This window comes from Lonchura striata, chromosome 2, assembly GCF_046129695.1.
Source record: "Lonchura striata isolate bLonStr1 chromosome 2, bLonStr1.mat, whole genome shotgun sequence".
In the NCBI taxonomy this organism is placed as follows: Eukaryota; Metazoa; Chordata; class Aves; order Passeriformes; family Estrildidae; genus Lonchura; species Lonchura striata.
This window is the reverse complement of record NC_134604.1, coordinates 29,355,813-29,383,766: the sequence shown is the minus strand read 5'-3', so window position 1 is coordinate 29,383,766 and position 27,954 is coordinate 29,355,813. Positions and strand designations below refer to the sequence as shown.

Below are 27,954 nucleotides of genomic sequence, written 5' to 3'. Positions count from 1 at the left end.
CTCATAGCCAAATTTTTCAAATTAGTACCATGAAGTCCTGCTAATGTGTCTTCCTGCTCATGGCTTTCCCCCTTGCCCTCCACTCGTGTGTGGTTAAGTGTGAATGATCCAAATGTTAGTTAAAATGCATCAAAACTTGTCTTAAGAATGGGATTTGTCTCATTCCACACTCATGATGACCTTAGGCCCTGCTAATAACATTTAATGACCAAATAGTTTTTTGTTTATAATTTAGGCAGGATTTGCAAAAGTAAATCAGGTATTTAAATGTTTTTTAAATCTCTAGTTTTCTGTAACTGTTGCCAGTTCCTTTAGAGGAGAAGTTACAGTGAGTCACAGCTGGCATCCCTGTAGTGCAACATCACACAACTGTACACGTAGGGAAAATCCATTACATGAACAGGCATTTGCATACAAATTCTGCCTTAGTTGTTAATTTAGCTGCTAAGTAATCAGGGAGTTATCTTCTTACTTGATGTATCTTGCTGCAGAGCAATGCTGCTCTGTCTCCAAAAGCATTTGGTTGGAAGCAGCTAGGAATGAATGGAAAGGATTTTCTTTAGGCATAAGACTGAGGAAAGTGAAGGCAAACTCTCTGTTTAAACAGCTCAAGTCCACATTCTCAGTAGCAGGGTGACAGATCTGTCAAAAGGTGGTGTGAATTCAAGAAACTTGCACAGATCCAAGTGGAGACTGAGCAGGTATAGCAAGTCCTTGCCCAAAAATAATGTTGGAAACTGGAAAAGTATCAAGAGAAAGTATCTTGTACCATTTTTCATCTCTTAATCCCTAAGCACCAACCTGGCAAAAGCTCTGAGGACACTAATTCCATAAGCTCAAACTTATTTGCAGTGGTTATTGGAATGGTCCTCAGACTGCAGTGGAAAGGCTGCCAGGCTACAGAAGCTTCTTCCTCAACTTGCCCCTTCTGTCTGCAGGCAGAGTGTAAAAACCTGGAGTTGTGAGGTCAGTGCTAGTCTGCTCCTATCTGCAAATCACCTGTCTCTAGTCACAATGCTGCATTATTCTTCACCTTGCAACCACGATCTTCTAGTTACCCTGCTGTAATCTGCAACATACCTGGTTTTGTCTACCTGATAATCTGTGATATCTGACACTAAAATCTTAGGTGACAATCCTGCATCGCCTTAAGGAAGGAAAAGGTAGTGTAAATGTGAGCCTACACTTGTCACTCTCTACTCACCACGTAAAATTCTGTATGAAGAGTCTTCTTGTTCTGGGACACTCCTGTCCCCTTTCTTGTCCTGAGTTGGAAAATCTCCCCTTCTGATCCAGCAGGCTTCTCCAGATATTTAGACAGAAAAACCCCATATTGTTCTTAGGGCTGCTGCGGGAGCCTCATTTCTCCCAGTAGGCTGCAGAAGCTTGACTGGGACTTGTTCAGCTTCGCTTTCATGACGCGCTGTATGCTGGAAGTGGGCCAGCGACACCATCTCTTAATTGCAAGGGCAGCGGCTTAACCGGAGCCAACAGACACACTGCGGAGATGGGATTTCGGGAGGCTCCAAAAGGAAACCTGAACGGGGCAGGTAACCACGACCGGGCCCTGCGTGACCTGCCCGGAGCGCGGCGGAGGCGCTCGGGGCCGGCAGTGCCGCGGCGGGCCGTGGGTCGGGAGCGGAGCCGCGCGAGCCCCCGGCGCCCCGGGCACCGCGGGGCCGCCGCAGGGGCGGGGCCGGGCGCGGGGCGCTGCTCCCATTGGGCAGCTCCGCGGCGGGGCGGGGCCTGTCCCGCGGCGGTCTGGGGGCGGGGCTAACATTACGGCCGTTTCCGTAGCGCGCGGCGCTGATTGGCTGAGGAAGAACCCGGGGAGGTGCCGAGCAACTTTTGATTGGCTGCTGGCCCCGTGGGCGGGGCCCGCCTGTATAAGTGCGGGGTCCGGGGGCGCGGGGGGCTGTCGGTGCGGAGCTCCGTTCGCGGCGTGCCCAGGTCCTGCCCGGCCCGGCCATGTGAGTGTCCGCCCGGCCGGCAGCGAGCTGCGGTGGGCGCGGCGCGGGGGTGGTGGCTGCAGCGTGGGGGTGGTGGCTGCAGCGTGGGGACGGGGGTCAGTGCAGAGCCCGCGTCCTGGCCGGCGGCGGTGGGGTCGGGTGGCGCATTGCAGCAGCCGCAGGGAGGGCTGCCCGCACCGCCCCCGGGCGGTCCTGCTCCCCCGCTGACTGCGTGGTGAGTGGGTGCGTGGGCCGTGCCCCAGTGGTGATGTGCGGAGCCCCAGCGGGAGCAAACCTGGCCGGCGGCTACCGCTGCGCCCAGCCAGGTGGCTGCGCGGTCCCCCCGGGATGTCCCCGCTCTGTCTCCCCGTCCCTCTTCCCTCACCTTCCTGCCCCGTATCCTGGTCACATCCATGCGGCCAGCTCGCTGTTCCCCCTGGGAGGCCACAGCGCTTGGCGCGACCGCACCCGCAAGCCCCTTTGACGGGATGCTTGTTCCGTTCCCGCTGCCCCCTTGGGCTTGCCCCTGCTTTGGGCTCTCCCACGAGCCCGCCTGCTCCCGATCCTGTGGGATCCAGCGAGGCTGCAGCTCCCGACGCTGCTGCCAGCGCTGCTGCAGCCTGGGGACACTGGGGTTCGTGTGGGTCTGGGGGCGTTCTCGAGCGGCTGAGTTTTCTCTTGGCTGATGTGTGTGTTCCCGTAGGTCTGACCCAGCTCAGCAGCCTGCTCCCGGGGCTCCCGAGGGAGGGGCTCCCGAGGGAGGCGCTCCCGAGGGGGCAGCCCCCGGCGGGGGTCCCCCCGGGGCTCCCCCCAATCTGACCAGCAATCGCCGCCTGCAGCAGACACAGGCCCAAGTGCAGGAGGTCAGTAGCTCTGCCAGCCCTGATGGTGCCTGGGCGCTCTCCCACTGCTCTGCAGCAGCGATGTTCTTAACCGGTGTCTCTCACTGAGGGGGTGGCTCTTTTGTCATGCCAAAGCCAGAACTTAATTAATGCTCTCTACTCAAAAATAGTGGCAAACCTATTAAAGAAGCTGGAGGAGAGAATGCTTTACGTTTAAAAGCCTCTCAATGCCAGATATGACTACCAAGGACCAGGCTTGCTAGATTCTTTTGGTACATCGTTATCGCGCATCTCTTATGGGAGTAAAGCTGTACAGCATCCAGGACAGCTCTTAGTCCCTGCGGGCTGCTCCGAGGGAACGCTGTGTGCAGTGATGAGGGGGAATCCCTGCCTGGCTTCCCGGGATCAAAGCCGGTGGTTGGCTGCTGCCGCGCAGTAGCGCCTTTGTGCCTCGCCGGGGCAGCAGCACGAAGCGCATAAAGCAATTTTGCAGCTCTCGGGGGGTGAGCGAGCGCACGACTCCTCTCATAAGCAGGGTGGCTTTGGCTTGCTGCTGGAATGGAGAGCTCTTAAAAGCAGATGAGAATGTGAAGCTGAGGACCTGACTGAAGTGTACTGGAACTCATGTTTTAACAGTGACTCTCGGATTTTTTTTTTCCCATTTTAAAGTAGGCACTGACTTGAAATGACTTCTTTCTCTACCCTGATCTTCCCCTCCCCCTTGTTCATGTTTTTTGTTCGTTAGTATTGCAACATCAGTTATTGGCTAAGTTTTTTCCTCTTAGGGTTTCAGCTGTCTTTGCCAATACAGCTGCTCCCACTATTGTTCCTTCTGCAGGTGGTTGATATAATGTGTGTAAATGTAGACAAGGTGCTGCAGCGAGACGAGAAGCTGTCAGAGCTGGATGACCGGGCAGATGCACTTCAGGCCGGTGCCTCAGTGTTTGAAAGCAGCGCAGCCAAACTCAAAAGGAAGTACTGGTGGAAGAACTGCAAGGTGAGTTTCCTAGTGCCCTAATCTTCTTGGCAGGAGGGAACTGGGCTACTCCTCTCCTGCAGAGCTTTCAAGTATAAGCTGGAGCTTACTAACAATTTCAAATGCTTAAGATTCTTTCACTATGGGAAGGCCTTGAGGCTTTGGCTGCCATGCCTTTGGAACTTGGCATAGGTTCCCTGGCTGTCAGGAAGGATGGGAGCTTTATTTAATGTCTATTTTTTTTAATCTGTTCTGAGTATTGCTCTTGGACAATCTTTTTCTTCAGATGATGATCATGATGGGAGTGATTGGTGCCCTTGTGGTGGTGGTGATTGCAAGTAAGTACCAAAAACCTCAGACTCAAAGGTGAGGAAACACCAGCTCTAGAGTACTTTAAACTTTTCCTTTTTGTTTTGAGATCTTGAGGGTCTTAGTTGCATAAGTGTCAACTCCAGTCTTTGGGAAAGGGAGGTAGAAGTGCTGGAAATCCCTCACTTAGTGTGGAAATGGTATGCTTTACCTAGTAATATGAGGAATGGGGAATGCCATCATTGTAGGAATGGGAAATTCTGCCTGCCAGGTCAGATAAACCTGTAAGTATGAGGGGCATTTACCCTGGAGTGGGTGGGTTGGCAAGTTCCTTTCTTGGTGGGTGGTTTGGAGCTCTCTGAGGGACCATTGGTGTAACTTGCCCTTTTGTTCTTTCCTTTTTCCTATTGCTTTGTCTCCAGTCTACTTTTTTACTTAAATATAGCTCCTTCAGTCTGCGACCTCCTGTCCTCTATTACCATGCCTGTCTCTTCTTGCCTCTGAATTTTTCCTTTCCTTTCACCTAGCTTCTTCATTGATTTCCTTATTGGTTTTAATTTATCTTCTGTACAGGGCTCTGAGCTGCTTACTAAACATAGGTAGAGTTTTCAATAGCTGCTGCAGCTTTAGGGAGCGTCCTCTAAGTTTAGAGGAAAGGGAAGCTGAGGAAGAGTGGGTAGCCATTTGCTCCTGCTCTTCTGCAGAGAACTTTTTGTGTTTATTTTTGGGTGTAAGCTTGTCAAATAGTGCCTGTGTGAACTCTAGCAAAATAAGAATGCCTTAACACAGTGCCTTGTGGGATGAAGGACTTCAGCGTGTGAGAGCCTTTAGTGTTCTGCCTAAAAAGAGTGGTAGCATGACTTGAGCTTTTCACTGAGCTTCTGAAATAAAAGCTAGTTTGTGTTGGCCAGTGGCTGTGAGCCATTTAAGCTACACGTAGTGATGTAGGTTTCTCTAGCCATGGAGAGGTGAGCACTCAAAGAAATGATTGATTCTGCCTGTCCTTATTTCCAGGTGACTTGCTGCCTGAACATGGCCATTTCAGTTTTTATAAAGGAGGCCCTACATGATTACCTCAGTCAAGTGCAACAGGCTAAACACAGTTAAGTGAAAGGGGCATTGCTATTATCAAAAAGGCATGTGTGGGAGTAAAGTGTCTCTCCACAAGGAACAAGTGAACAACAATTAGTCTGGTGGGGAGTGTCAAATATGCCTTTCATCTATGCACACACAAGCCAGGACCCTGTAGCTTCCTATTGTCTTGTAGCTTTCCAGAAAGAAGACTTTGGAGAAGTGGCAGGATGGGAATTGGTGTTTTGCTCTTGTGTGACAGTGTTGAACATTGAGGAAACTCACTGCCATAGCAGATAGAGCTGAAGGGGGCTGGAGGTATTGTAGATGAGACTGAATGACCTGCCCAGCTTTCTGATTAGATCAGAATCTGATTATATCAGATTCTGATACAGCTATCTGCTCTGTGTCTGCTGCCACAAAACCCTAACTTTCAGCAGGAGCTAGAAAACATTTGAAATGGTTAGATGGGGATTTAAAGGGAAATGGTGGACTGGGCAAGGATATTGCAAAGTGACATCAGATGTCCCATATTGGCAACTTAATGCCTCTAGAGATCTTGCTGATCAAACTGAATCCTCCTACTTGCTCTGGGTTCTCTTGAATTTAGGTCCAGGGTGGTCTCTGATGGAAGTAAACTTGTGGCTGTGGCTTTCTGTGAGTGATTCCCTTGTTCTTCACCATCAAAAGTAACAAGAGCTGTGAGTTGTTTGAATGGGTTGTCAGACGTGGGTTAAATGAGCTGCCCTGTTTCTGTAGAGTCTTCCGAGGAATGTGTATCTTGTCTTTCAACTTTTTATAACAAGTTGAGCTGTGGCCTGTAATCTAGACTGGAAAGAGGGTACTCCATTAGTTTAGAAAGCTCTGCCTCTGTTCCAGAATGCTCTGGGATTTGTTTAGGCCTAAGGGGAGGCAGGGAGGACATCACTGGAGTTCCCAGATAGGAGCAAAGTACAAAAGATGGGAGGAGCAGATGCTTCTTGTATCACTGGATGTGCTGGGGGAAGCCCCTTTCTGCCTCCCAGGGCCCCTGGCAAGGGGCTAGGTTTTGCATGCTCACTTCCATGCCCCAGCATTTTCATTTGAGTTCATCTCCCTGCAATTCCATTCCTCTCCACCTTGGGGAGGGCAGAGATGAAGATCTGGAGTGAAGCATCCCTCGTCCCCTGAGCACTTCCCTAATTCCCTGTGGAACTGAGATGGGATGGACGGTCAGAAGTGCATCTACTGAAGAGGAGCCAGGGCCTGCTTGTGCCACCTACTGCTCTCATTTTAGGGGGTAGGCTTTTACAAGCTTGAGGCCCCCAGACCAGCAATTCTCTTGAACTCTTCTAAACAAGCCTTTGGTGCCCCATTCCTCCTGTCTTTCTGGGAGCTGAGGTCCCCCTAGGCTGTCTCTTTCATTTCTTTCTCTTGGATGTTGTATGTTGCCTCCTCCTCTGCTCCCTTTCCCCTCCTTTGTGTCTCTGTGCATGGGCAAAACAAATCACCAAGGCCCTCTTAGTAAAAGCAAGGGACTCTGCTGCCCACAGCATCACAGCCACTCGTGCACGTGCAGTTTATTTATTTCCTCTATAAACACAACTGTAATCTCCTCTGGCATGTTCTAGAAATCAGCTCATGTACTTTTAATGGTCTCTAAGAAACACAATTTACCACCTTACTGAGTCTGTCTGGTCTGTCAGTGAGTGGGAAGGGGTTGGGATGCCAAACTGCTGGATTTTTTTTTTTTTTTTTGGTGAATTCCATAGCATGCACATACCTGAATTTCTGTCCCTCAAAGCAGTGGCTGTTTTCCCATTGTAAAATGATGGTGGTTCCAGCTGTGCTGGACTGACTCTGGTAAGTCTGTAACAAAATGTGAGAACCAGCAGCTCTGGGGAAAGAGGCTGCCCAAGCAAGTCTCCTGTCAGCCACCAAATGTCCAGCCACTATCCTGTTCAGGGGACTGCCTTCTGTGTGTTAGTGGCAGCTCTGGCTCTCAGGCTGTGCTGCTTTTAGATTTCAATAACCTCAGATCCTGAAACCCAGGGAACAATTCTCCATTGGTGTTGGAATGTAAGTTCAGAACACAAATGAAGACCTCCAAGAGTAGGATGCTGTATCTTGGAGCATGACTGGAATAAAGGTAAGTGCCCCTTTGTTTTGCTTCACTGTACATTTGAAACTCATTAAAAGGAAATGACAGAGCTTTGTCCAGTGCAGACTTCTTTTAAAATTAGATACTTGTAGCCTTACTGCTACAAAAGCTAGGTTCTTCCCTGTGGCTTCTGGTTCCCTTATGATCAATCAGTGTCCAGTCTTAAACATCACCAAAATCACACCAGAACAGTGAACACACCAGAACAACTCTCAATGGTGAATTTGGAGCAAGGCAGCAGACTAATTCTTCAGAGATGGAAGCCCTTCTGGGAAAGGAGGGTGTCTGGACTGGCTGGTGGATTACAGCAGCATGTACAGTCTAAAATTCCACACAGTTCAGGCCTGCACAACCTGAACGAACGAGTTATGCTACAATTCCTGCCAAGTTTTGTGTTGTGTTCCTGTCAGTTCTCAGCCTCGCTCATGGAGGGGCATAGGGAAGATGATTTCACAGGACAGATGCATTTTTGGACTGTTGATAATGCAGTGTCCAAGTCCCCAGCCAAAGCTGGGGATTGAATGCTCGTTTTCCAAAGCTGGCAGCTGCCCTGGAACACAGAGCTGGGGCTGAACTTAGTGCTGAAAGTTGCCCCAGGGTTGAGCCCAGTTAATGAGTCATGTTGTGGCTGTTTGCAAAGACTTGCATGTCTAGCTATAAATCCTCTGAAAATATCATGTTCTACTGAAAGCTCTTCTGGGGTGCCATCCTTATGTACATCAGCGTTTCTGCTGCTCCTCTAGTCTCTTATTCCAGACAAAACAGGGTTTTAAATGTTCTCCAAAAGCAAGGCCAAGGCTTTGGGAGAATAGTTCTTTATATGTCTAATTAAAAATTCAAACTCTGCCTTTAAACACGGAACATGCTTAACTTGCCTTTGGATGGGAACAGATTGCCCAGAGAAGCTGTGGATGCTCCATCTCTGGAGATACCCAGAGCTGGGTTGGCTGGGCCTTTGAGCAACCTGGGCTAGTGGAAGGTGTCCCTCTCTGTGGGAGGGAGTTGGAGCTAAAATCATCATTTAAGGTCTCTTCCAACCCAAACCATTCTGTGCAAAATGCAGCTCCCATATCAACTGCTTCATCCTGACATCTTCAGATGTGGTGGAAAAGCCTCAACTGTACTGCTCCAAAATGGATAGACCCTAAACCTTCATATCTCTAGATGCCTGAGGCATTGCTCTGGCCTTTCCTGAGGTGTCTCTGCGCTGGTCAAGGCCAGGTGCAGGCTCTCATCAGTGGTGGGGTTTGTTGTCTCAGCTGGAGAGCAACCAAATGATGGTGGGGAAGACAGATTTTTCTTCAGAGCTGGAATGCAGCATCAACACTTTTTTAATGAACCCGGCTTCCTTGGGAAGTGACAGAGGTCCCTGCTCTGATGCATCCACTGGGGTTGGAAGCCTTAACTTGGTGAAGAGGGTAATAAGGGGGAGGTTTTATGTTTGTTCTGACCTCTAAACAAATGATTGCTCTGAAAGATGTAACAGATAAAGATACAGGTTTTACAAATAGGCAGCTCAGCCATGTCTGTTGGATACCTGAGCCTCTACACTCCTGATAATACTTGACCTATTTTTGGACTGAGATAGAGTGCAACACTTACTCAGAGCACCCTTACATGCTCCCCTGGTTTCAAATATGAACAGCCTCATAATGTGCACAGACCCACTAAATTATTTCTGCAGAGGACATGACACTTTATTTTTATGTACTTTCCTCAGAGGCTTCTTTTCCAAAAGCCTTTGTACTGTTTTTTAAAATGAAATTTGCCATAAATTAAAAATTTAATAAAGATTATAAGCTGTTTTTAGTTCATTGCTTTTAAGCATGCACTTGGAAGCTGAAGGCACTTTCCCTCTTGTGCTTACAAGCCCCCTTTAAATATTGCATATTGTTAAATACAAAGAAGTGTGACTGAATGTGGCTGTGTCTCTGGGATGTTCCTGATTTCTGTGGTTCCCGTGTGTCCTTTTACCAGCAGCACTGCTGCCCTTTCCATTTCTTGATGTAGCCTGTAATCCTCAGATTACAGCCCTCAGATTTTATTGAATCTGACCCAAGAGCTTGGTAACCCTTTCTTCAAATTCCTTCTTGTTTTGACCTCAGTCTGTGCAGACAAACCTTGAGCAATCTGTCCAGTGTCTCTCAAGCCCTCCAGCAAGCAGTTTTGTTCTTCTAAATCTATTGTTTATTTTCCAAAGTGATGGTTCTCTCGATTTTTTTCTAGCTTCCCTAGATATTTATGTTGTACTTCCCTGCCTTTCCTCTATTACCTTAATTCTTATGCAAAAACAATAGTTTTGACATCTGTTCCCTGTCCAAAAAGACACAACCTTCAGCTGTTCCCTGCATGTTTTCCATGTCCTCAAAATAACTCTGCTATGCCTCTAACACACCCATGACTACTGAGCATTTACATCCCCTCAGCTTTCTCCTCTTGTACAAATTCATCCCAGCCCAGACCTTTAATTTGCCTTTTGCTGACCTGCAGGTCCCCACACATGCTCGCTTTCTTCCCTTTTCTCCAAGTTTCACATTCTCAGTGAAACACTCTGCATTTTTTGGGCGCTTACTCCAGCACTGCTGGCCTTGCCTCTTGTTTTCAGCCAGACCAAACTCAGCATACACCTGCTGAGCTCATTTGTGGTCTTGCCAGCCTACAAGAAATGTAGGGATTATTTCTGGAACAAGCACCTGATTTCTCCCAAGATGGCAATTTTTGCACTGATTCACAGGACAGGGAGAGCTCATCTATTTATCAACTTGTATAACTGCTTCTTCATATTTGTACAGGCTTTTAACTCTAGATTTACAGCTATCCTGAATGGTGCCATTACTTTGAGCTCATCAGTCAAAGCCCATTCTTTTGGCATTTAAACACTTTTATGGAACAGATAGGATATGGTTCAAGCCTTCCTCAGGGAATAAATCACCACCTTCTGCAGCTGTAATTCTTTATGATGAAGAGAACTTACTGTTTCAAGTAGTTATGCCTCTGATTAATCTTGCTTTAATCACCCACTTGACTATGTGTAATGCAGCAGGTCTCATCAAATTTATGGTTATTACAAGGTTATTTATGGTTCTCTGATGTGAAGAATTGTGTCTTACTCTTTGGATACTGAGGAAATATGCTTACCATATGAATCACCGTATACAAAGAGTATTTTAGGTGTTGCATCTGCTCTTTATCCTTTCTTGATTAGTGAAGCAAACAGCTTTGTATCCAGTGTCAGGTTTTTGCTCATTCATTTGCTAGAAAACACCCAAGGCATCAGTCTGCAATACTGAATTCCTGACCAAGAACTGGGTGCAGCATCCTCCATCTGCCTTCCTTTTGTATTTTAATTGTGGCCAAAGTTATTTTGAACAACTAAACCTAGCTTTTACCTCTGCCTCTTGGGCCGTATTTTTACAGAACATGAAAGTACCTTCATAGAGGCAATTTTGAGATTTTGTTCATTGCTCACTCTTTTTTACTTCGTTTAAAATCAGACATGGAAATGGATTTTTTCATGTTTGCAGAAGCTCTGCTTTTTTTCCTAGTGGAGGCCTCTAAGGAGGAATACATGTTCCCACACCTCTAAGTGCTTATTGCAGGCCTCTCCCTCCTGCTGGGCTGCCACCCTTACTGAAGGACACCTCCTGAATTACTTGCTTCTACTCCTAGCAGAGAGACATTATCTTCACTTTCAAACAAGAGTTATCAGCTGAACACTGGGATAAAATTTGTAAAACCAGGAGTATTTGTGCAATAAAGAATATAGCATTTGTCTGTGTATGTGAAGAAGAATAAAATCACTCCCTGCTGGGAATTGGAAAGTTATTTTAGGTAATCAAGGCAAGAGCAGTGCAATCAGCATGTGTTCCCATCTCAAAGGGAAAACTTAGGCAACAGTTTAGATATTGTAGTAAACTCCTCCAACTTCCCAAGGGCAGTGCATCTACCTTAATTTTCAAAATAGCTTCAGTTTTTCTTTTGCTATGATTAGCTAGTTTTTAAATTCAGAAGTGGCTGTTTGCAGTGTGATTGGTCACAGGGTTCCACAGGTCTTTGCCTAAACTGCTTAAATTCTGGTATCTCTGTTTGTCCTGTGAAGTGGATAATCCTGTTTTTTAAGGACATCACCCTTGCTCTCTTGATACCCCATAAAGTGCAGTGCAAACACCATTGCAGCAGAAGTCTGAGTATTTGTAAGAAAAGAGTGTAGCAAGCTCACTGCAAGAAATGTGTTCTCTTATACAAAAGTCCCCAAGTTAATTCCTGAGAAGAGGACGACCATTTTTGTCCGTGTGGTCCAATCAAATAGGCTAAGGCTTTCCTTGGAAGCACTTTTGATTAAAGCCTTTCGTACTTTCCTGTGCTTCCTTCAGGAACAAGAGGCTCAGCAGAATTTCTGTGGGCGGACCAGACAAGGGCTGGGAGGAGCAGAACCCGCACAACATGACCTGTGCTGCTCTGATCCTCTCTTGCAGGATCCCACTGCAGCACAGGTAACATTTGGGATTTTTGGAGGGTGTTCATAATCCTGCCAAACTCTCTTTGTTTCCCTCAGGAAGAAAGCAGGGAGGGCCAAGAAATTGTAGAGATCGATTTGTCCCAGAGCTGTTGGCAAACAATCAAATAGCTGTACGTGTATGGTGTATCCCAAAGAAGGGGGGACACCCAAGATCTACCAATGCCACAAAGGCAGCTTGAAAAGGGAGCCCTTACTTTGCCAGGGGTGTTTTGTCACAGACCTGGGAGTGGCAGCAAGTTTTGAGCACCTCTCCAGAGCATTGTGCGTAATACAGATTAAGATCGTGCCAGTGGCTCTTTTCTCAAGTAGCCTCTCCTCTGGGGGAGGAGAGGGTAGGTGACACAGTCTTGGGATCAGAGCTCATGAAGAATGAGGAAAGAGCAATCAGTTTAGGGAAAGCTTAACAAAGCTTAGCCTGTTGAGAGATTTGTGCCCCAGCTGAGACTCCATTCCTGTTCCTTGTCATACCACAGAGGAGGCCAGTCACACCTGCCAAACCTCTTTAATTAATGACAGACCAGAACTGTGGCAGCATCCCTGTTGGAGGGAAAAGAAGGCATGCCTGCACATGTAGGTGTGCACATGCACAGAGCATAAGGAAATCGAGAGGACATCTCCCCCATACATACACTAGATCATCTCTCATCCCTGGTGATCCCACAGCAATAGAATTTTATGAGACTGAAGAATGTGCCTACAGAAGTGAAAGCAATGAGCCCAGGCCAACCATGGAACAGTCTTTTGTTATGGTCCATGTTCAGCACCCGAGAAAGAAGGAAATGCAGGCCCCACAGACAGTGTGCAGCCTCTGCTCCAGCTGCCAGCCACCTGAACAGTGGAACGAGCTGCTGCCTCACTCGTGTCCCTCCTCACCATCCCTGCTTGGCCCACGTGGTTCCAGGCTGTTGTAGGATGGCAGTGTGGTCACTACAGCCTCAACAGTGAAGCGATGCGGGGCATGGAGAGCTGGTGCCTCATCTTGGAAAGCAGCGTTATCCTGACTGTTCAGAGGGGGTATCGGTGGAGGCAGCTTCTGCCGAGAGCGGAACCAGCGGAAGCCCAGGATAAAGGTGATGGCAATGAAATCCAGAACCAGCTCTGCAAGCTCCATCACAGACAGGACAGAGGATCCAAACCAGAGACTCCACTGGTTCCCAAGCTGGGACAGCAGAGTCACTACCTGCAGAAGATGGAGAAAGAGCAGTGACAACAGCCCTCATCTGGGACTTTGCCTCCCTGCCTGTTCCCTCTTCCCTGTGGGGCTGGGGGGGTTCCCCTCACCCTGCCCAAGGAAAAGAGACAATATCCAGCAATCCTGCTGGAACAAAAGCTTGCCACAGTGGAGGGACATTGTGAGGGAATGGGTGGCCAGAGAAGAAATGGTAGTGAAGTGTGTACCGTGAAGGCTGGAGACTCCCCATTGGTCTTGTAGTTCCACTCCTTAAAAAAGATATTCACTTTGGCAACTCCATTCCTGTGAATGAGAGATGACACTCAGTAACCCCAACTCCCCAGTCCCTGCATTTCTTCACCAAGCTTAATTGTCTCTGTCCCCTTCTGCCCCCCATCCTTCTCCCACACATACTACCCAGAGGCTTTCTCCCATCTCTACAGTTCTCATTCTGCACTAAATACAGTCTTTGGTATTTACAGTGCACTGTACTGTAAAACCCAATGTTTGTGGTAATAGCTCCTGCACAGCTCTCCTTCCCACTTTTCCACAAGCACTTACTGTGACTCTGGAACACACAGCAAGTGCTGGGGCTTACTATTCTCATGTCAGCATCTAACCTCTTTCAAAATTTTTCACTTGGGTCCCCAGTCCTTGCTGAAGTCTCACTATATATCTACTCTGACTCAAATCCACTACCCTTGTCCACAGGTCCCATGCCTGATCTCTTCCCATCAGTGATTTAATCTTAACTCTAACATTTCCAACACACACATTCCACTGGGATGGTTTCTGCTTTGGACACAGTCTCTGTTTAGGGGGCTCTCACCTCTTGGATGTGATATTGTATTTGTTCTGTTGTGAAAGCATGTAGAAAACCCAGTCCTGAAATGAAAGTGCAATAAATTGTGTCACATGATCACAATCACCTCCTACCTGTTGAGGAAGGACTAAATGGGAGGTGGGAGCAGTGCTGGGAAGCCTGGACACACTCCTTACCTCTGAGACAGCAGAAGGCCAGCGGGAGTATCCAGCTGACAGCTGGTATTCTGTCATTCTGCAAGGCAAGAGGAGGCTGTGTGAGCTGTTGAAGCTGTAGGAGCCACAGGGCACACCTGGAGATTCCCTCCCATGCTGCAGTTCTGCCCACTTCCCACCATGTGGAATGCAGTCCTTGGGAGCTCACCCCTAAACCAACCCACACACTCCTCAGCCATTTTTACTTCCTGATGGGAGAAATACCATTTCAGGCTGGGGCTCAGCTATTGCATCAAGCTTTTGCCCATCAGTGAATGCTTCCCAACACTTCTGGGAATACTTTCCAATCTTCCTGTCTGACTGATAATCAACTTACTTGCAAGGTTTCCGACACTTGTGGAAACAGCCCAGCACGTCAGCTTTGAATTCAGCCAGGAGTTTGTAATAGCAGTAGCCTGAACAGCAAGGAAAGTAAATCCAGGTAAGCTCACAGTATCTTTAGACAAAAGGTGGTGTGTGACAGGATCATTCAAGGCAAGACTGTCTTTTGGATGTCTCACACCAGGAAGCTCATTGAAGATGATGGGATGTGCTGGGACATGAGCTGGACCAAACAGGTTCAGGTGGGCATGAGCTCTACTGTCCCTGCTGTAAACAGGGTATTGCTTACCCCAGGCTTTGTGCTTCGTGTAGTCACAGTACTCTGCTCCCCTGGGCAAGGGGTAGAAGTAATATGCACAGCCACAGCGTTCTACCATGTTGAGCTGAAAGCAGGAGCGAATGCAGACCTGGGAGGCACATAGGTGGAAAAGGCTGATCAAGGGAACCAAACCCACTGCTGCCTGTGTCGCATCACACCATTACCAGAGCCCAAGGAAAGGCATGGCCGTTAGGGGGCTGAAGCATGCCAGGAAAGTGGAGAAACGAGGTGACCCGGGAGGGGTCAGCGTGAGTTACCTGCTCGGTGTAGCGGGATGAGTACAGGTTTTGCACTGGCACGTCACTGCCATCCTCTGTGCAATCGCTGTAACTGCCCCCAAGGCGCACGGTCATCTCCTAAAACAGCAAATTCTCACTGCACGGAACAGCCCCACTTTGCTGTCCTCTTCCCACTCTCCCACACCACACACTGCTCATCCATCACTATCTGCTCTTTATGCTTTCCTCGGGATGCCAGCTCCCCCTGCTTGCCTCCATTTCATTGTTCACTGATAAACTGTAGCCAATGCTTCTCCTCTAGTCCAGCAAGCCATTCTTCTTCCTCTCCCTTCACTCCATGTGTTTAGTCCCCTCCCTTAAACACACACCATAGGTGCACCAAGTTAAACCTCCCGTCCACAGCTCTCCCCCCTTCTGCCTGCTCACCTTTCTCATGCTGATGGAGGTCTCAATGCCAGGACGAACATTGAAACCCCCATCATCCATGAAGGCTGGCTCATTCTGATCATGGACCATGACCCTGGCTCCTGTCACCGTGGACAGCAGAGGGATGAAATCATTCTGCTCGGTGCGCACCACCAGAGAGAGACCTGAGGGGATATCAGAGAGAGAGGGAGGTCATGGCCAGCTGTGGTGCAGCACAGAAGGGAGAGCAGGATGGTTAGAAGGAAGTCTGAAAGAGATAAAGGAGAAGACAGACATCAACCAGGGCTGCACCAAAGCCTGGCAGCAACAGAGGATGGTTGGAGAGAGGCCAGCGAAAAAAGCTGGAGGCTCCAGAAGAGGCCAGTGAAAACTGGATTTAATCACTGTGGCTTAGAAAAAACAGAACCGGGAATCGAGAGAAATTTCATGGGGAAACTTGAAGCCAGATGGAAGAAAAGCCTGAAGATTTGGTCTGGAGAGGTTTCAGGGGGTTTAGGAACACAAACATGTCAGTTTCTTGAAGGGGAAAATGGGGAAGGTGAAGACTAGGAGCACTGTGGCTCAGCAGAGGACTTCAGGAAGGGCCAGCACAAGTCCAGAGGACACAAAGACCATAAGGATCAGGCACTGATGAGGGAGAGTTCAGTGTGCAGTGGTGAGGGGCAGCCTCACATGAGACAGCTGTCTCCACATGGGGGAAAGCAGCTTGGGTGACACAGAGCAGGGCTGCAATCTGCCACCACCAGTACTAATCACAGCAGGATGCCCATAACTCCCAGGGAAAAGAGCTAAGCTGTTCTCTTTACTCACCAAAGAGTGCCTCTCACCCACCGTTATTGATCCCAGGCATCGAGGATGTCCACACGCTGCTGCTGTTGTCATTAAAGGTATAGCAGTTCCCATACAAGGGATGGTGGAAGTGGGTATAGTTCCTGAGAGGGGAACACAGAGTGTGAGGTGCTGTGAAATCAAGGGGAAGGGCTTTCTGAAAGGAACAACTCTGTTTTCCATCAGCAGGGACAGGGGCTTGCAGCAGATGGGCAGTATTTGTTATGTAAACTCTCATGAACAGGGAAAAGCAATTAAAATGTGCTGTAAAAAATGTCCTGGAGCTGGAAAGGTTTTTACTCGAGGTTTTTCATGCTGCTTTTCAGAGCCCAAATGGGTTTTTAGTAGTACTAGCAATTATTGTATTATCTTCCTAGTACTGATGAAACTCTTTAAGATTTTCCTACCCCTTTTCCTTCCTTGCAGATCATTTTCATTCCACTACCTGCTCGGGGCTTTTTGACCAATAATGGCAGGAGAAAAATGGGATATGTTTTTACTGTCTTTTTGTATCAACTCTCTCTTCTCTTATTCCTTTATGTGCTGATATGTGCCACTTTACCACTGTGGAGGGTAAATAAAAATACTTCTATGCTGTAAATCTGTGCCCTCTCTGGTGTTTGTACCAGTATAATAATTTCATTTGTGTGAAACCCAGAAAAAGGCAAAACCATCCTTTGAGGTTCATACTTCCAGGTCACAGAACGTAAGGCTCTGATATGCAAAACCGACAGGAAAGATTCAAGAAAGATCATTTGACCTTTCAAATGGGAACTGAACAAGGAATGATCCCATCTCGGAAAAGAGGTTCTCTAATGTGAGTTCCTTGGTTTCCCTCGACCCCAGGCACAAAATAAGCATTTTTAGGGGTGTTTCCACTACTTACGCTTTGTCACACGTTGCTTCATTGAAGCGGCAAGCATAGATGAAATTCTCAAAGTCAGACTCGTCCAGGGCTTTTGCATCAGGCACCTGCGCCAGGATATTGATGTAGTGAAAGCTGTACCATTCCCGCACGGCATCCACTCCCGAGGAGTACGCCTGATGGAAACAGTCGTTGTTTTCATTGCACTGTTAAGAAGAAGAAAAGCCGTGTCAGAGAAGTCTTCTCATCCCGGAGACACAGCTCTGCCCGTGGATAAGCTGTGCTCCACAGCACAGGCAGATAACCGAGGAAGTGAAGAGCTCCACAGGACTCCTGTGTGTGACCAACAGGTGATCAGATGGCAAAAAAACCCAGGGCAGCTCCTCGGTGGAAGGGCAACGCCAGGTGAATAAGCGAGGCTGAGTAAGACCCAGAAGGCAGCAAGGTGTACAGGGTAATCTGCACATAAATTCTACCTGGTATAAAACCAGGAGCTTTAAATTCTTGCGCGGGGAGCCCTTCCTTCAGGGTGTGTCCAGAAAAGTTTGTGATCCTGTGGGAACTCCAGTGAGCTGCTGAACGATTAGCTTCAGTCCTCCCGTGCTTTTTTAAATGCAAACACAGATACCCTAGGGCGAGGAAGCTGCTACCTAGGAGCAATTGCGACCATGACTACAATTCAGGTGGCCCAGGACCATCAAATACTTTCTCCTTTGCTATTATTGGGCAATGCAGCAGCTGATACTGATAAACTCTCTCAAAAGCAACTGCAAGGCTGATGTACCCTCAGGAAGAACAAGGTTTTCCTGCTCTTGGGAAGAGATGTACACTGACTTGGACATGTCCCCTGGGGCCTGCATGAACATGGATAGAATTTGGGGAGCAGGATTGTATGGAGCAAAAGGTTCACCTCTACCTCTATCTATCATTAGCAAAAGCCAGTGGAGATTAATCAGACTTCTATGTTTAAGGAAAGGTATGGTCAAGGGTCTAACAAGACAAAAGTAGCCAGGCAGACTGGAGTGGGTAGGGCATGGGGTATCTAAGGATCTCACCAGAACAAAGCCAATTTTCCAGTCATTCTTGTCCACTGAGGGACTGTTCTCTGGCAAGTTGACTAAGTTGTCCCTCTTCTGCCTCCGCAAAGGATGGCGCTGGACATGATGGAGCAGGCTCCTTGAGCTACGCCTTTGTGTGGACGATGTGGACCAGTCTCTTTGTGGCAGAGACATATTGTAGTCATAGAGATCTAGCAGCGTCTGGTGGGTGATTTGGTCCAGCTTATCCAGCTGCTTTCGGATGGCGCTGTATCTGTCCAGGGGGGAGAGAAGACCAGCAGGTTTAGGGTTGGATGCACACAAACAGCTCTGAATAGAACATGCAGCAAAGTTTGCTGGGGTGATTCCTGCCACCAGCTGTAAATCTAACCCCTTGCTGGAGGCTACCTTGCAGGAGAGAAGTAAATCTGCTCTAGCCCTGTGGCAGTTTACATCGCAGCCTGCTAAATACACCACCAGGCAGAGCTGGCTAAGCTCACATGCCTTACTGTGAGTGCCCTGCAGCAGCAAAGGCCTCTGAAATGCCTTTCCACCGGCACAGCTACAACGGTGGGCTGTCGAGGAGAACCAGAGTATGTGCTTTTATCCTGCACCCATCAAAGTCAAGGCAGTCAGCATCTCTGCAGGTCTATGTCTTACCTGTACGGATTGAGGGTGCAGAGTGTCACGGCTGGGAAAGTCAGCCTGTCGGAGTTCAGGTTGAGGTTGAGGTTGACAGGGTAGCTGAAGTACTCCCTGTAGAGGATCCCGAACTGCCAGTACATTAAGCCGAAGGTGAGAAAGAAGAGGACGGACCAGAAGGCTGTCTTCATCTTATTCTTTTTGGAGCACACCAGGCGGATAGCCCCGTGGATGGTTGTATTGCTGCAGAAGAACTGGAATAGCTCCTGGTAGGAACTGTAGAATTCGATGAGACCCTCCCGCTCCTCTTCTTTCTGTGGCTGCTCCTCTTCTTGCTTACATTGTCTCATTTTCTCCCCTTCTGGCATCTTCCCTGCCTTCACAGACCCACTCTGCAGCACAAACTCAGAGTTAGTCGCCCAGCAAGGCTGCGGCTCCGGGAAGCCCTGCCCGCTGCACAAACCGGCTCTGCATCACCATCTTCCGCAAGCCCCGCTGCTTTCACCCTCTCCCCCCGACCCCCACTGGGGCTGAGGTCCCGCCGAGCCCTCCCGTCCCACGTTTCCCAGGGGTCGATCCTCCCCCGGCAGAGCCGCGTCCCGTCCCTGCCGCGCCCCCGCCCGCCCCGCCGGGCCCGGCACTGACGGGGGCGCGGTGCCCGCGGCGGGCGGCGGCTGCTCGGGCCGGGCCGGGGCCGGCGTGCTCTGCCCGGCGCTGCCGGCTCTCCCGCAGCCTCCCCGGCTGGGCTGGGACCGGTTCCTTTCCAGTTGGAGCCAGCACCCCGCCCGGCTCCTGCCCTGCCAGCCTCTCCCCGCCCCTCCCGCCTGTCCCTCCTGCCTGCCCCCTCCTGCCCCGGCCCCTTCCCCTTCCCTCGGGCGCCGCTCCCGGGGAAGAAAAGCCTCTCTAAACTCTCGAGTGTCGGCGGCGGCCGGGAGAAGGGGGCACGTCGGGGCGGTGACCTTGGCGGAGCCGGCGGGGTCAAGGCGCTCCCGGGGCAGCGGGGCCCCCCGGCCCCCCGAGGGGAGCCCGGCCCCCGCCGGGTACGGCCGCCGAGCAGCCCGAGCCTCCTCCTCCCATCCCCTCCGGCGGGGACGCGGCGTCCCGGCGAGCCCCGGCGATGCAGAAAGCAAGCTGGCAGCGCTGGTCCCCGCGGCAGCGCCGGCCGGCCGGGAGCCCCCACGGTCCGTGCCCCCCGAGACCTTGCCCTGCCACCGACCGGTGCGTTCGCCGCAAAACTCTGCTTTCCAGGGGCAGAGCCGCGAGCTTCGGGTGGGATCGGCGAGGGGGATGGAGCTGGGACACAGAAGGCTGGGGGCGAGTCAGTGATACACCTTGGTTACCGCATCGCCTTTGCTGGTGCCTTAACTGAAGAAATCTTTTGTGTCCGCAACCACCTGGCCCAACCATGAGTGGGAACTTGTTTCGCTGAGCTGTGCCTGGGAAATCGAGGCCTCCCGGCATTATCCAAAGCTTTCCAGTCTTTCCTTGGACCACGGAAATGAACACTCTGAGCAAAATGTGACTGAAACTCCCAAACACTCTCCCGTCATTAAAACTGTGAAACTCCTTTACCAATCTTTTCTCTCATTGATTTTCTTTTAAACTAGCTGTCTCTGAAGTTTTCACTTATTTCTTTTTCTGGTGACCTCCTTCAGATAAGTCCTTGTTCAGAGTCTTTGGATACTGAATTTTGATCCTTGTTGAGTTAGCAGTGGTTTGGTTAGTGACTCAAAATACTCAGCCACTTTCACCTCTTCATATTGCAAAATCCCATGCTTGTAAATGGCAAGCATTACACTTCTGAGGCCAGCAGTTAAGTGTCAGTATGCCAGAAACAGCCTTGTGTCAGGTGCTTGTTATAAACCTACAGCCACAGTTTGGAGTGTTCCGCTAGTTCTGTCCCATGACAAAGAGCAGTGCAAAGCAAAAGCATAGTTTCCCCTGCAGTTCTAAATTTAATTGTATCTCCAGTAAATTAATTTTGAACTTTCATCAAGATAAAACTTGCAAAAAGTGGGTGGTGTGAGGTGAACAGACTAATATTGTCAAATGCTTATTAAAATGCAGCTTCCTTAGAGCATTACTGCGCCCACTTCTGGGGCCCCCAACTCAGGAAGGACATGGTCCTTTTGGATAGAGTCCAGAGGAGGCCATGAAGATGATCAGAGGGCTGGAGCACCTCTCCTGTGAAGGCAGGCTGCAGGGAGAGAGTTGGAGTTGTTCAGCTTGGAGAAGCGAGGCCTGCAGTGAAACCTTATTGCAGCATTCCAGTATCCAACAGGGCTACAAGAGACGTGGGAAGGGATGGTTTATCAGCATATGTCGTGACAGGACAAAGCAGAATGACTTCAAACTGAAAGAGGGAAGGTCTGGATTAGATATTAGGGAGAAATTTTTCACTGTGAGATTGGTGAGGCACTGGAACAGGTTTCTCAGACAAATGGTAGATGCCACATCCCTGGAAGAGCTCAAGGCCAGGTTGGACGGGGCTTTGAGCAACCTGATCTAGTGGAAGGTGTCCCTTCCCATGGCAGGGGGAAGGGTGGAACTAAATGACCTTTAAGGCCCCTTCCGACCCAAACCATTCCTTGATTAGAAGTATCCTGGGTTGGGCCGACAATCTGCGCAGCTCTGTACCCTGTTGTATACAGGTGAAGCCCGATGAAATTGTCAGCCTTGTTGCCCTTGTGAAAGCATGGCTCAGGCCTGCTACTTTGGCTAAGTAGAGGAGGACTATGGGAGAGTGACTCAGCTGGAGTAGGGGTAGGGAGACGTGAGAGACGTGCTGCGGAGGCTGCTGCATGTCCAGGTTGTGGTGTATGCTGCTTGGTTGACTTGGGCTTGTTGTGCCTTAAAACTATGTGATAACCAGCTAACTGCTAGAAAAGCCTGGCTTTTACAGTTAAGTGTGCTTTTGATGCTTGCCACCATCTTCAGCATCAGTCTTGTGTCCACCATTCAATGGTGACCCCAGACGTGTTAGGGTTGAGACTGCAGACCTGAGAGCAGCCAGCGGTGGAGCTCAGTCAAGCAAAACAGGCAGACCTGAGAGCCTGAAAGTCCGGATGATTTGAGAAAGCAGAGACACCTGACTCCAGGTGAGTGACTGGGAACAGAGACATGGGCCCCAAATATCAGCAGAAGAAAAATCTGTTTGGAACATTTTGTTGTGAATATGATAGAAGGGACATATCAAATATGAGAAGCTGGCGCTACGCACCTTGCTCGTTTGGTGCAAAAGAAATGGGTGAGAGTGGATGTACAGACTGCCTCTTTTGTCAAAACATGGGAGGAAGCAGGGCTAGTCCTATGGGAAGCAGCTACAAAGAGGGACGAAATAGCCAGAAGATGGCTAATGACGTGGCTAGTGCTTGGTTCGGGACTCATTGCTACAATTAAAAGTTGATAGGGAGGCAGCAGTTGCTGCCTCATGAGAGCTCCTCTGTTTAATACCCCTCTTCCAAAACTTGTTCTATCTTCCTCTGCCTATGAATGGTGGGAAATGGGATTACGGTGAGGAAGAGGTCCGGGGCCAACAACAAAGCCCTGCAGACCCAAAGCACCAGGATACCAGACTGCAATGATGGGATGGACTGTGGCTTGGCAAGACAGACCCTTACAGATACTATAGTCGTTCCTCTACATTGGAGCAGCTTTTATTACAGGTTAAAAAACCCTGTAACTTTTTCCTAGATGAGAGAGACCTTGATGTTAAAAACTCCTGTGTGCACCTGCAGCAGGGAGTCCTAGACAGATGCAGATAATGAACTCTGGGCACATCCAGGACATGGATCCTGGGAATGGGTTGATAGCCCTGCCCATGGTGTGGTCTCACAGTAGCATCAGGCCCTGTAGCCACAGCGGCCACCACCATGTCTGGGATGGCATTGATGGGACTCCACTCACTCTGGGACCTGGATTCCCCAGGCTTGAAAGCCCCCCAACTTTTGAGAGCTCCCCTGTCCCCTCCCAGGCCCCCAGGTGGTACAGCCCCCCCACCTCACACTTGCTGAGGTGCATATGGGTGGCATGGCAGGATCTGAGTTCTTTGGCAGAGATACTGATATATTGCATGATTGGTAGAGCTTGCTGTGTGGAGTGTGTGCTCCCTTTTCAGGAGTTTTGATTTGAGGTCTGATAGAACTGAATTGACACTGATTCTTTGCTCAATTGTAACAGTGTTAGCTATTACTACAGTAATTAAAAACTTACATACCGGAAAAATATTTGCAAGTGGGTAATGTTTCAGTTTGTGGACAAGAAGGTTCATATATGTACGATACAGTGCCTCCTTACAAAATTTAGGGGATCCCTCCTTGCAAATATTTTAAGTCAATGTTAACGAAACAGCAATTAACTTTCAAGCCTGCAGTTGGCACAAGTCGTAAATTAGACATTCTTTTGCTCACATTCCTGACAAACCTTGAACTTTATCTGCAGTAGCTGTTCGAGACTTAGTTATAATTACAATATGAAATTACTCTGCAAAGGCAGACAAACTTATCCCAGCTTTACCAGTTCTCTTGCTTTTTACCTCACAGCTTTAACAAGGTAATTTTATTGTGATTCTTTTGGTATCAAAACAGTTTATATCTTACACACCCACTAACCTAACCAAGTTACTTGTGTAAAACTCATGTCATTATTATATAACTAAGTTCTTACTGTTTTAGCCTTGAATATTTATATCCCATTGACCTTTATAAGGCCAAGCTCAAATCTATTGTACAGACAATCTCAAAAAGCTGAAGGTTTGCAGGGCAATTTGCCAAAAACTACACAGTTGTCATTTTCTGAGTAAAGCTGCACATTAAAAACAAAAGAAAACAACACAAAAACAAAACTCTAGCAAAGAGTTACACCATAAAAATCCTTGCTACAAATGCATAAAATCACAACATATTTGGCACACCTTTATAATCTCTCCAGTAAATCCATGCTACTGCTATTTCAGTTACAAAACAATTGTTTGCCTGCATGTTGTTATTTTGAAGTTCTGTTACATTTAAGTTCTGGCGGGTTAAGGTTCTGTTAAATTTAAGTTCTGGTAATTTCTATTAAGATTCATTTTTGTTAGTTTCTGCTCATTTGAATTACAAGATACAGTTATTTTGTTATAGAAATAAAATAAAAACCAACTGAAATAACTGATGAAACATTAGTAGCCACCTGTTTAAAAATATAAGATAGTAAATTGTGTAGAATATGTGAAGGTACGGTTTCTTAAATCCTTAATTTCATCAAGGATTTTATGAATATAAATGTTTCACACTGATTAATTGACATAATTCTTTTTAACAATTGCTGCTGTTTTATCTTCCATAGGTAACACTGAAGAATGAGTAAGAATTCCAGATTATGACTGTTGTTAATTGTAAGCTGTTTAGTACTTTCTTGCTTTTATTCTGTTTTAATGTCATTACATGACTTCTTATGACAGGTATTGTCCAAAAGATACTACTTAACTGAGAATAAATGACAAAGCTGGCTGCTTTACCAACTTTTAACATATCTTTGTGTAACTATGCAAGACATCCATCATTTTAGGAAACTTTCCTAGCTGCTGTTAAAGGAGAGGCTTGTTTTTAAGGAATGTTAGGGAGACCCTTCCAGTTGAGGCCTTGGCTCTGGCCAAGCCATGGCTCTGTCTGGTTGGGAAGTACACCAAAAAACCCAGGTGTTTTCTGCATTAAAAAAAAATACTCCAGTCACTTTGACTTGCCAGTTTGGACTCATTACACTTCTTTTAAAGTGAACTTGGAAACCTTACTCGGGAATGGTTCTTCATGTCCCCACTGAAAAGGACACTTGTCAGCTGTTGCAGACTCTGGGTGATAGTAGAGCATTTAGGGAATTGATAATGTATAATTTTAAATTATCGTCTTATCTCTCGTGTGCTACTGATTTTGTGTATTTCCTTGCCTATGTCTGCTTAGTGTGAGCTTATTGCTTTACCATGTGTATTGTTTTACTTTCATGTTGCCTTCATGTTCATAGTGAGAAATGTGCATGTTGCAAAAAAAAAAACCCAAAAAACCCCAAAAAACCCCAAAAAGGGTATACGGCTCTTCAAGAACGTTTAGTTAATGCAATATTTACACTAGTAGTTTTGAAAACAAATAATCAAATGTAATCCCCAGCAGAGCGATACTGCTCTGAAGATTTGCATGTACAGAACCAATTTCTGAAAGTTTCTACATAAAGATTCCCAATTGGATGTGCAATGGCAAGGCCCAGCTGATTTAAAGGAGAAGGTACGCATTTGTTTAATTGCCAACAGGTCTAAGGTGGCTGCCTGCTCATCTGGACAAACATGGATTGCCTCTGAGAGGATGAGGCCCAATGAAAAGAAAAGTGACCTAATGAGCATCCAGCTCTTGTGGCCAAGGCAGGAGCAGAAGCAGGACTGCCAGAAGATGGCTGTGTCTGGAGACTTACAGAGGCCGCCTGCCAACAGCGGCCTTATGCCATCGTCATGGTATTGTGTTCCTGCTAACCTTCTGCACTTATTCCCTGCTACAGGGCTCCAAACAGACATTCAGTGATGTCTAAGTCAACACTTCCAGCTAATGGACTTCCTCCTGCCTAAACAGCACAACTCCTGAACTCCAACCATATGAACTTTAGAACAGTGGCCATTTATTTCCACTTCCTAGGAGACCTTGGACATTATCCTTTTGTTCTCCTATACTGCGAGTCTCTTTGTCAGCGGCATGGCTGTATTTAATGGGTTTTTATTGATTGCCATCTGTATTCCAGCAGATGACCAGTAATACTCTTAGTAAGATAATGGCTTTACAAGTGTAAACTGTTCTAACATCAGGGTACATGAACCCTTTGCATAAAAAACAGAAAAAGGGGAATTGGTGTATATAGGTAAAGCCTGATGAAATTGTCAACCTGATGAAATTGTCAGCCTTGTTGCCCTTGTGAAAGCATGGCTCAGGTCTGCTACTTTGGCTAAGTAGAGGAGGACTATGGGAGAGTGACTCAGCTGGAGTAGGGGTAGGGAGACGTGAGAGACGTGCTGCGGAGGCTGCTGCATGTCCAGGTTGTGGTGTATGCTGCTTGGTTGACTTGGGCTTGTTGTGCCTTAAAACGATGTAATAACCAGCTAACTGCTAGAAAAGCCTGGTTTTTGCCATAAAGTGGGCTTTTGATGCTTGCCACCATCTTCAGTGTCAGTCTGGTGTTCACTGTTAGTGCCCCATCTTAGGCAGTGCCAGTAGGAAATGTCATTTAGTGGAGGAAAGTGAGCTGACTTGTGCCACTTGCAAGTTTCATGTGCTCAGATGACCTGGAGACTGGAAATTAAGCAGTATCGGTGCTTACAAATACCAGTGGAACCTATGGACATGTAATCCAGTCCCTTCACAAAGAGAAACTTGTGTGACTTTTATTATCACAATTTCCTGAAATTACTCTTACGCTAATGGACTAATCTTCCAGTACCACCTCTCTTATACTGGAATTGTGACTCTGTCTTACTGGAGTAACAAAAGTTATTTTGCCCCTGAAAATGCCTTTTATAAATGAGTATCTTTTATACTCATTTATGTTAACAGCACCTACCTAGCAACTACAGACAAATTTGGTAACCCGTAGGCATTCTCTGATTTGCATAGCATGTGAAAGGATTTTAAATTGTCTTCAAGTGATCTTTGCAAATTACTTCAGGAATACAGTCCTCTTTGTTGGTGTGAGACAAAGCTAACTTACATTTTTTGTTTTCTTTTGACTTGAGGAATAATTAAGACCTCAAACATCTGGACTGATTTGCTGTGTTCAAATGACAGTCTAAAGTAATTTTCTCAGCATTTTTTCATAGCTGACAATTTCCATCACCATGTTGTTTGGGAGAACTTTTGGCCTTTGACCAGATTTGAACAAGAACAGCAGATAATGATAATATCCATCTATCTGTGTATCTCTCTATATGCATACACATCTAAATTTATTTTTCAGAAGACTTCATCCATGGGTTGTTTGGGAGTTTTTTAAGAATTAAAAAGCCGTGTACTGGCCCTTTGACCATTTCCAGTGGCCCTGACATCTGTGCTCGGAGCAATTCCCCTTTCCCTCTTTGTGCCCCCAGTGTGCTGCTCGGCTGCCATGAGTTATCTGCTGCTGTGTCACACCTTGGAGCATGTATCAGCCCCGAGGTGACTTCCAGTTGCTTCAGTCCAGCGAATGTCACCTTTGGCCGTGGCTCTGTAAAAGTGCCTATGTCCCCATGGTCACACAGGTGTGCTGCAGATCGACTGCCAATGCACAGAGGGGCCAAAAATTTATCTTTAACATTGCTACAAACACAATTATCGCTTGATTCCTCAAATACTTTAGAGACAATGCAGACAAATCTCCTGTTGCCAGCTCAGCTGCCAGTCTCAATCTCCATCAGAAGATCAGAATTTGCTAACTCTTCAGGGTTGGGTTTTTTAAATTATTACTTACATCTTCCCAGTTTTTGTCTGGTTTTTTTGGTGCTTTTTTTTTTTTTTTCCCTAGTGTGTACACAAAGTAGATCACTGAAGTGACCATTTTCTGATCCAGATTGTCAGTCATAAATGGTACCATTTTCCTCAGGCACACTGCACTGTAACAGAAGACAGTGGTAAGGAGTTATTGGTACAGTTTGCAAAAGCAACTCCTGTTGATCATTTAGGTGATTAGGTTCACTCCTCCCTCAAGCTTTCTTCACAGAAGAGTCTTCTGAGCATTTTGGCCATCCAAAACTTTCTGAATATTTCCACCCAGAGGAATCGACCTATCAAGGTGAGTCACACCTGATGGAACTGGTTTTGGCACTGATGGTTATTACCCTCACTGCCATTCAGGCTCAGCAATTATGGGATAATTTGTCTTCTGAAATCCCAAGTCTTGCAACAGGATGAAAGATCTTCCATCAAGCACTACAAATCATGCTTGGAAGTTTTGGTTCATCATATTTACTCCACCTCTAACAACATTTTAAATCCAATGAGCTTTATGCTGAGAAGATCCTTGTCACTAGTTCCTTTTCTTGTGAAATGGGAAGCGCCCTGTTGTTCTGGGCAGTGCTTCTGTATATTTCATCTTCACAAGCTCTGAATGCATGATTGCTTTTTATTGCTACTGAACAACCTTTGAGTAAACATGAATCATTCTTTATGGCACCAAATTTGAAATGTTTCCTTACCAGTTATGTTGATTATCTGCCCAGGTAGGAATTTTATAATGATGTGTAGTACACACAACATTTTAAAATAGAACAAGCTTGTTT

The 27,954-nt window shown here is 47.4% G+C and overlaps 2 protein-coding genes across 6 annotated transcripts; one reads left to right on the top strand and one right to left on the bottom strand.

Annotated features, from left to right (window-relative positions):
- The first annotated feature begins 1,903 nt into the window (after nucleotides 1-1,903).
- On the top strand, nucleotides 1,904-16,764 carry VAMP1 (vesicle associated membrane protein 1). Of its 5 annotated transcripts, none has more exons than XM_077781253.1 (6): nucleotides 1,904-1,970; nucleotides 2,653-2,812; nucleotides 3,630-3,788; nucleotides 4,054-4,105; nucleotides 11,661-11,780; nucleotides 16,575-16,764. In XM_077781253.1, coding segments are annotated over exons 1-5 (447 nt in total). In that variant the 5' UTR covers nucleotides 1,904-1,968; the 3' UTR covers nucleotides 11,735-11,780; nucleotides 16,575-16,764. The 5 variants fall into 5 exon arrangements, with proteins under 5 accessions (XP_077637379.1, XP_021404691.1, XP_077637378.1 ...); XM_021549016.3 differs by lacking the exon at nucleotides 16,575-16,764 and adding an exon at nucleotides 12,470-12,853; XM_077781252.1 differs by lacking the exon at nucleotides 16,575-16,764 and adding an exon at nucleotides 12,280-12,853.
- On the bottom strand, nucleotides 12,660-19,060 carry SCNN1A (sodium channel epithelial 1 subunit alpha). Its single transcript, XM_021549015.3, has 12 exons — nucleotides 18,711-19,060; nucleotides 18,069-18,324; nucleotides 17,035-17,219; nucleotides 16,152-16,252; nucleotides 15,321-15,484; nucleotides 14,913-15,011; nucleotides 14,626-14,743; nucleotides 14,332-14,410; nucleotides 13,977-14,034; nucleotides 13,807-13,862; nucleotides 13,205-13,280; nucleotides 12,660-12,986 (listed from the first exon to the last, which is right to left on the bottom strand). The coding sequence occupies exons 1-12, from the start codon at nucleotides 19,058-19,060 to the stop codon at nucleotides 12,660-12,662; spliced, it is 1,869 nt and encodes a 622-aa protein (XP_021404690.1).
- Between the last annotated feature and the right edge of the window lie 8,894 nt (nucleotides 19,061-27,954).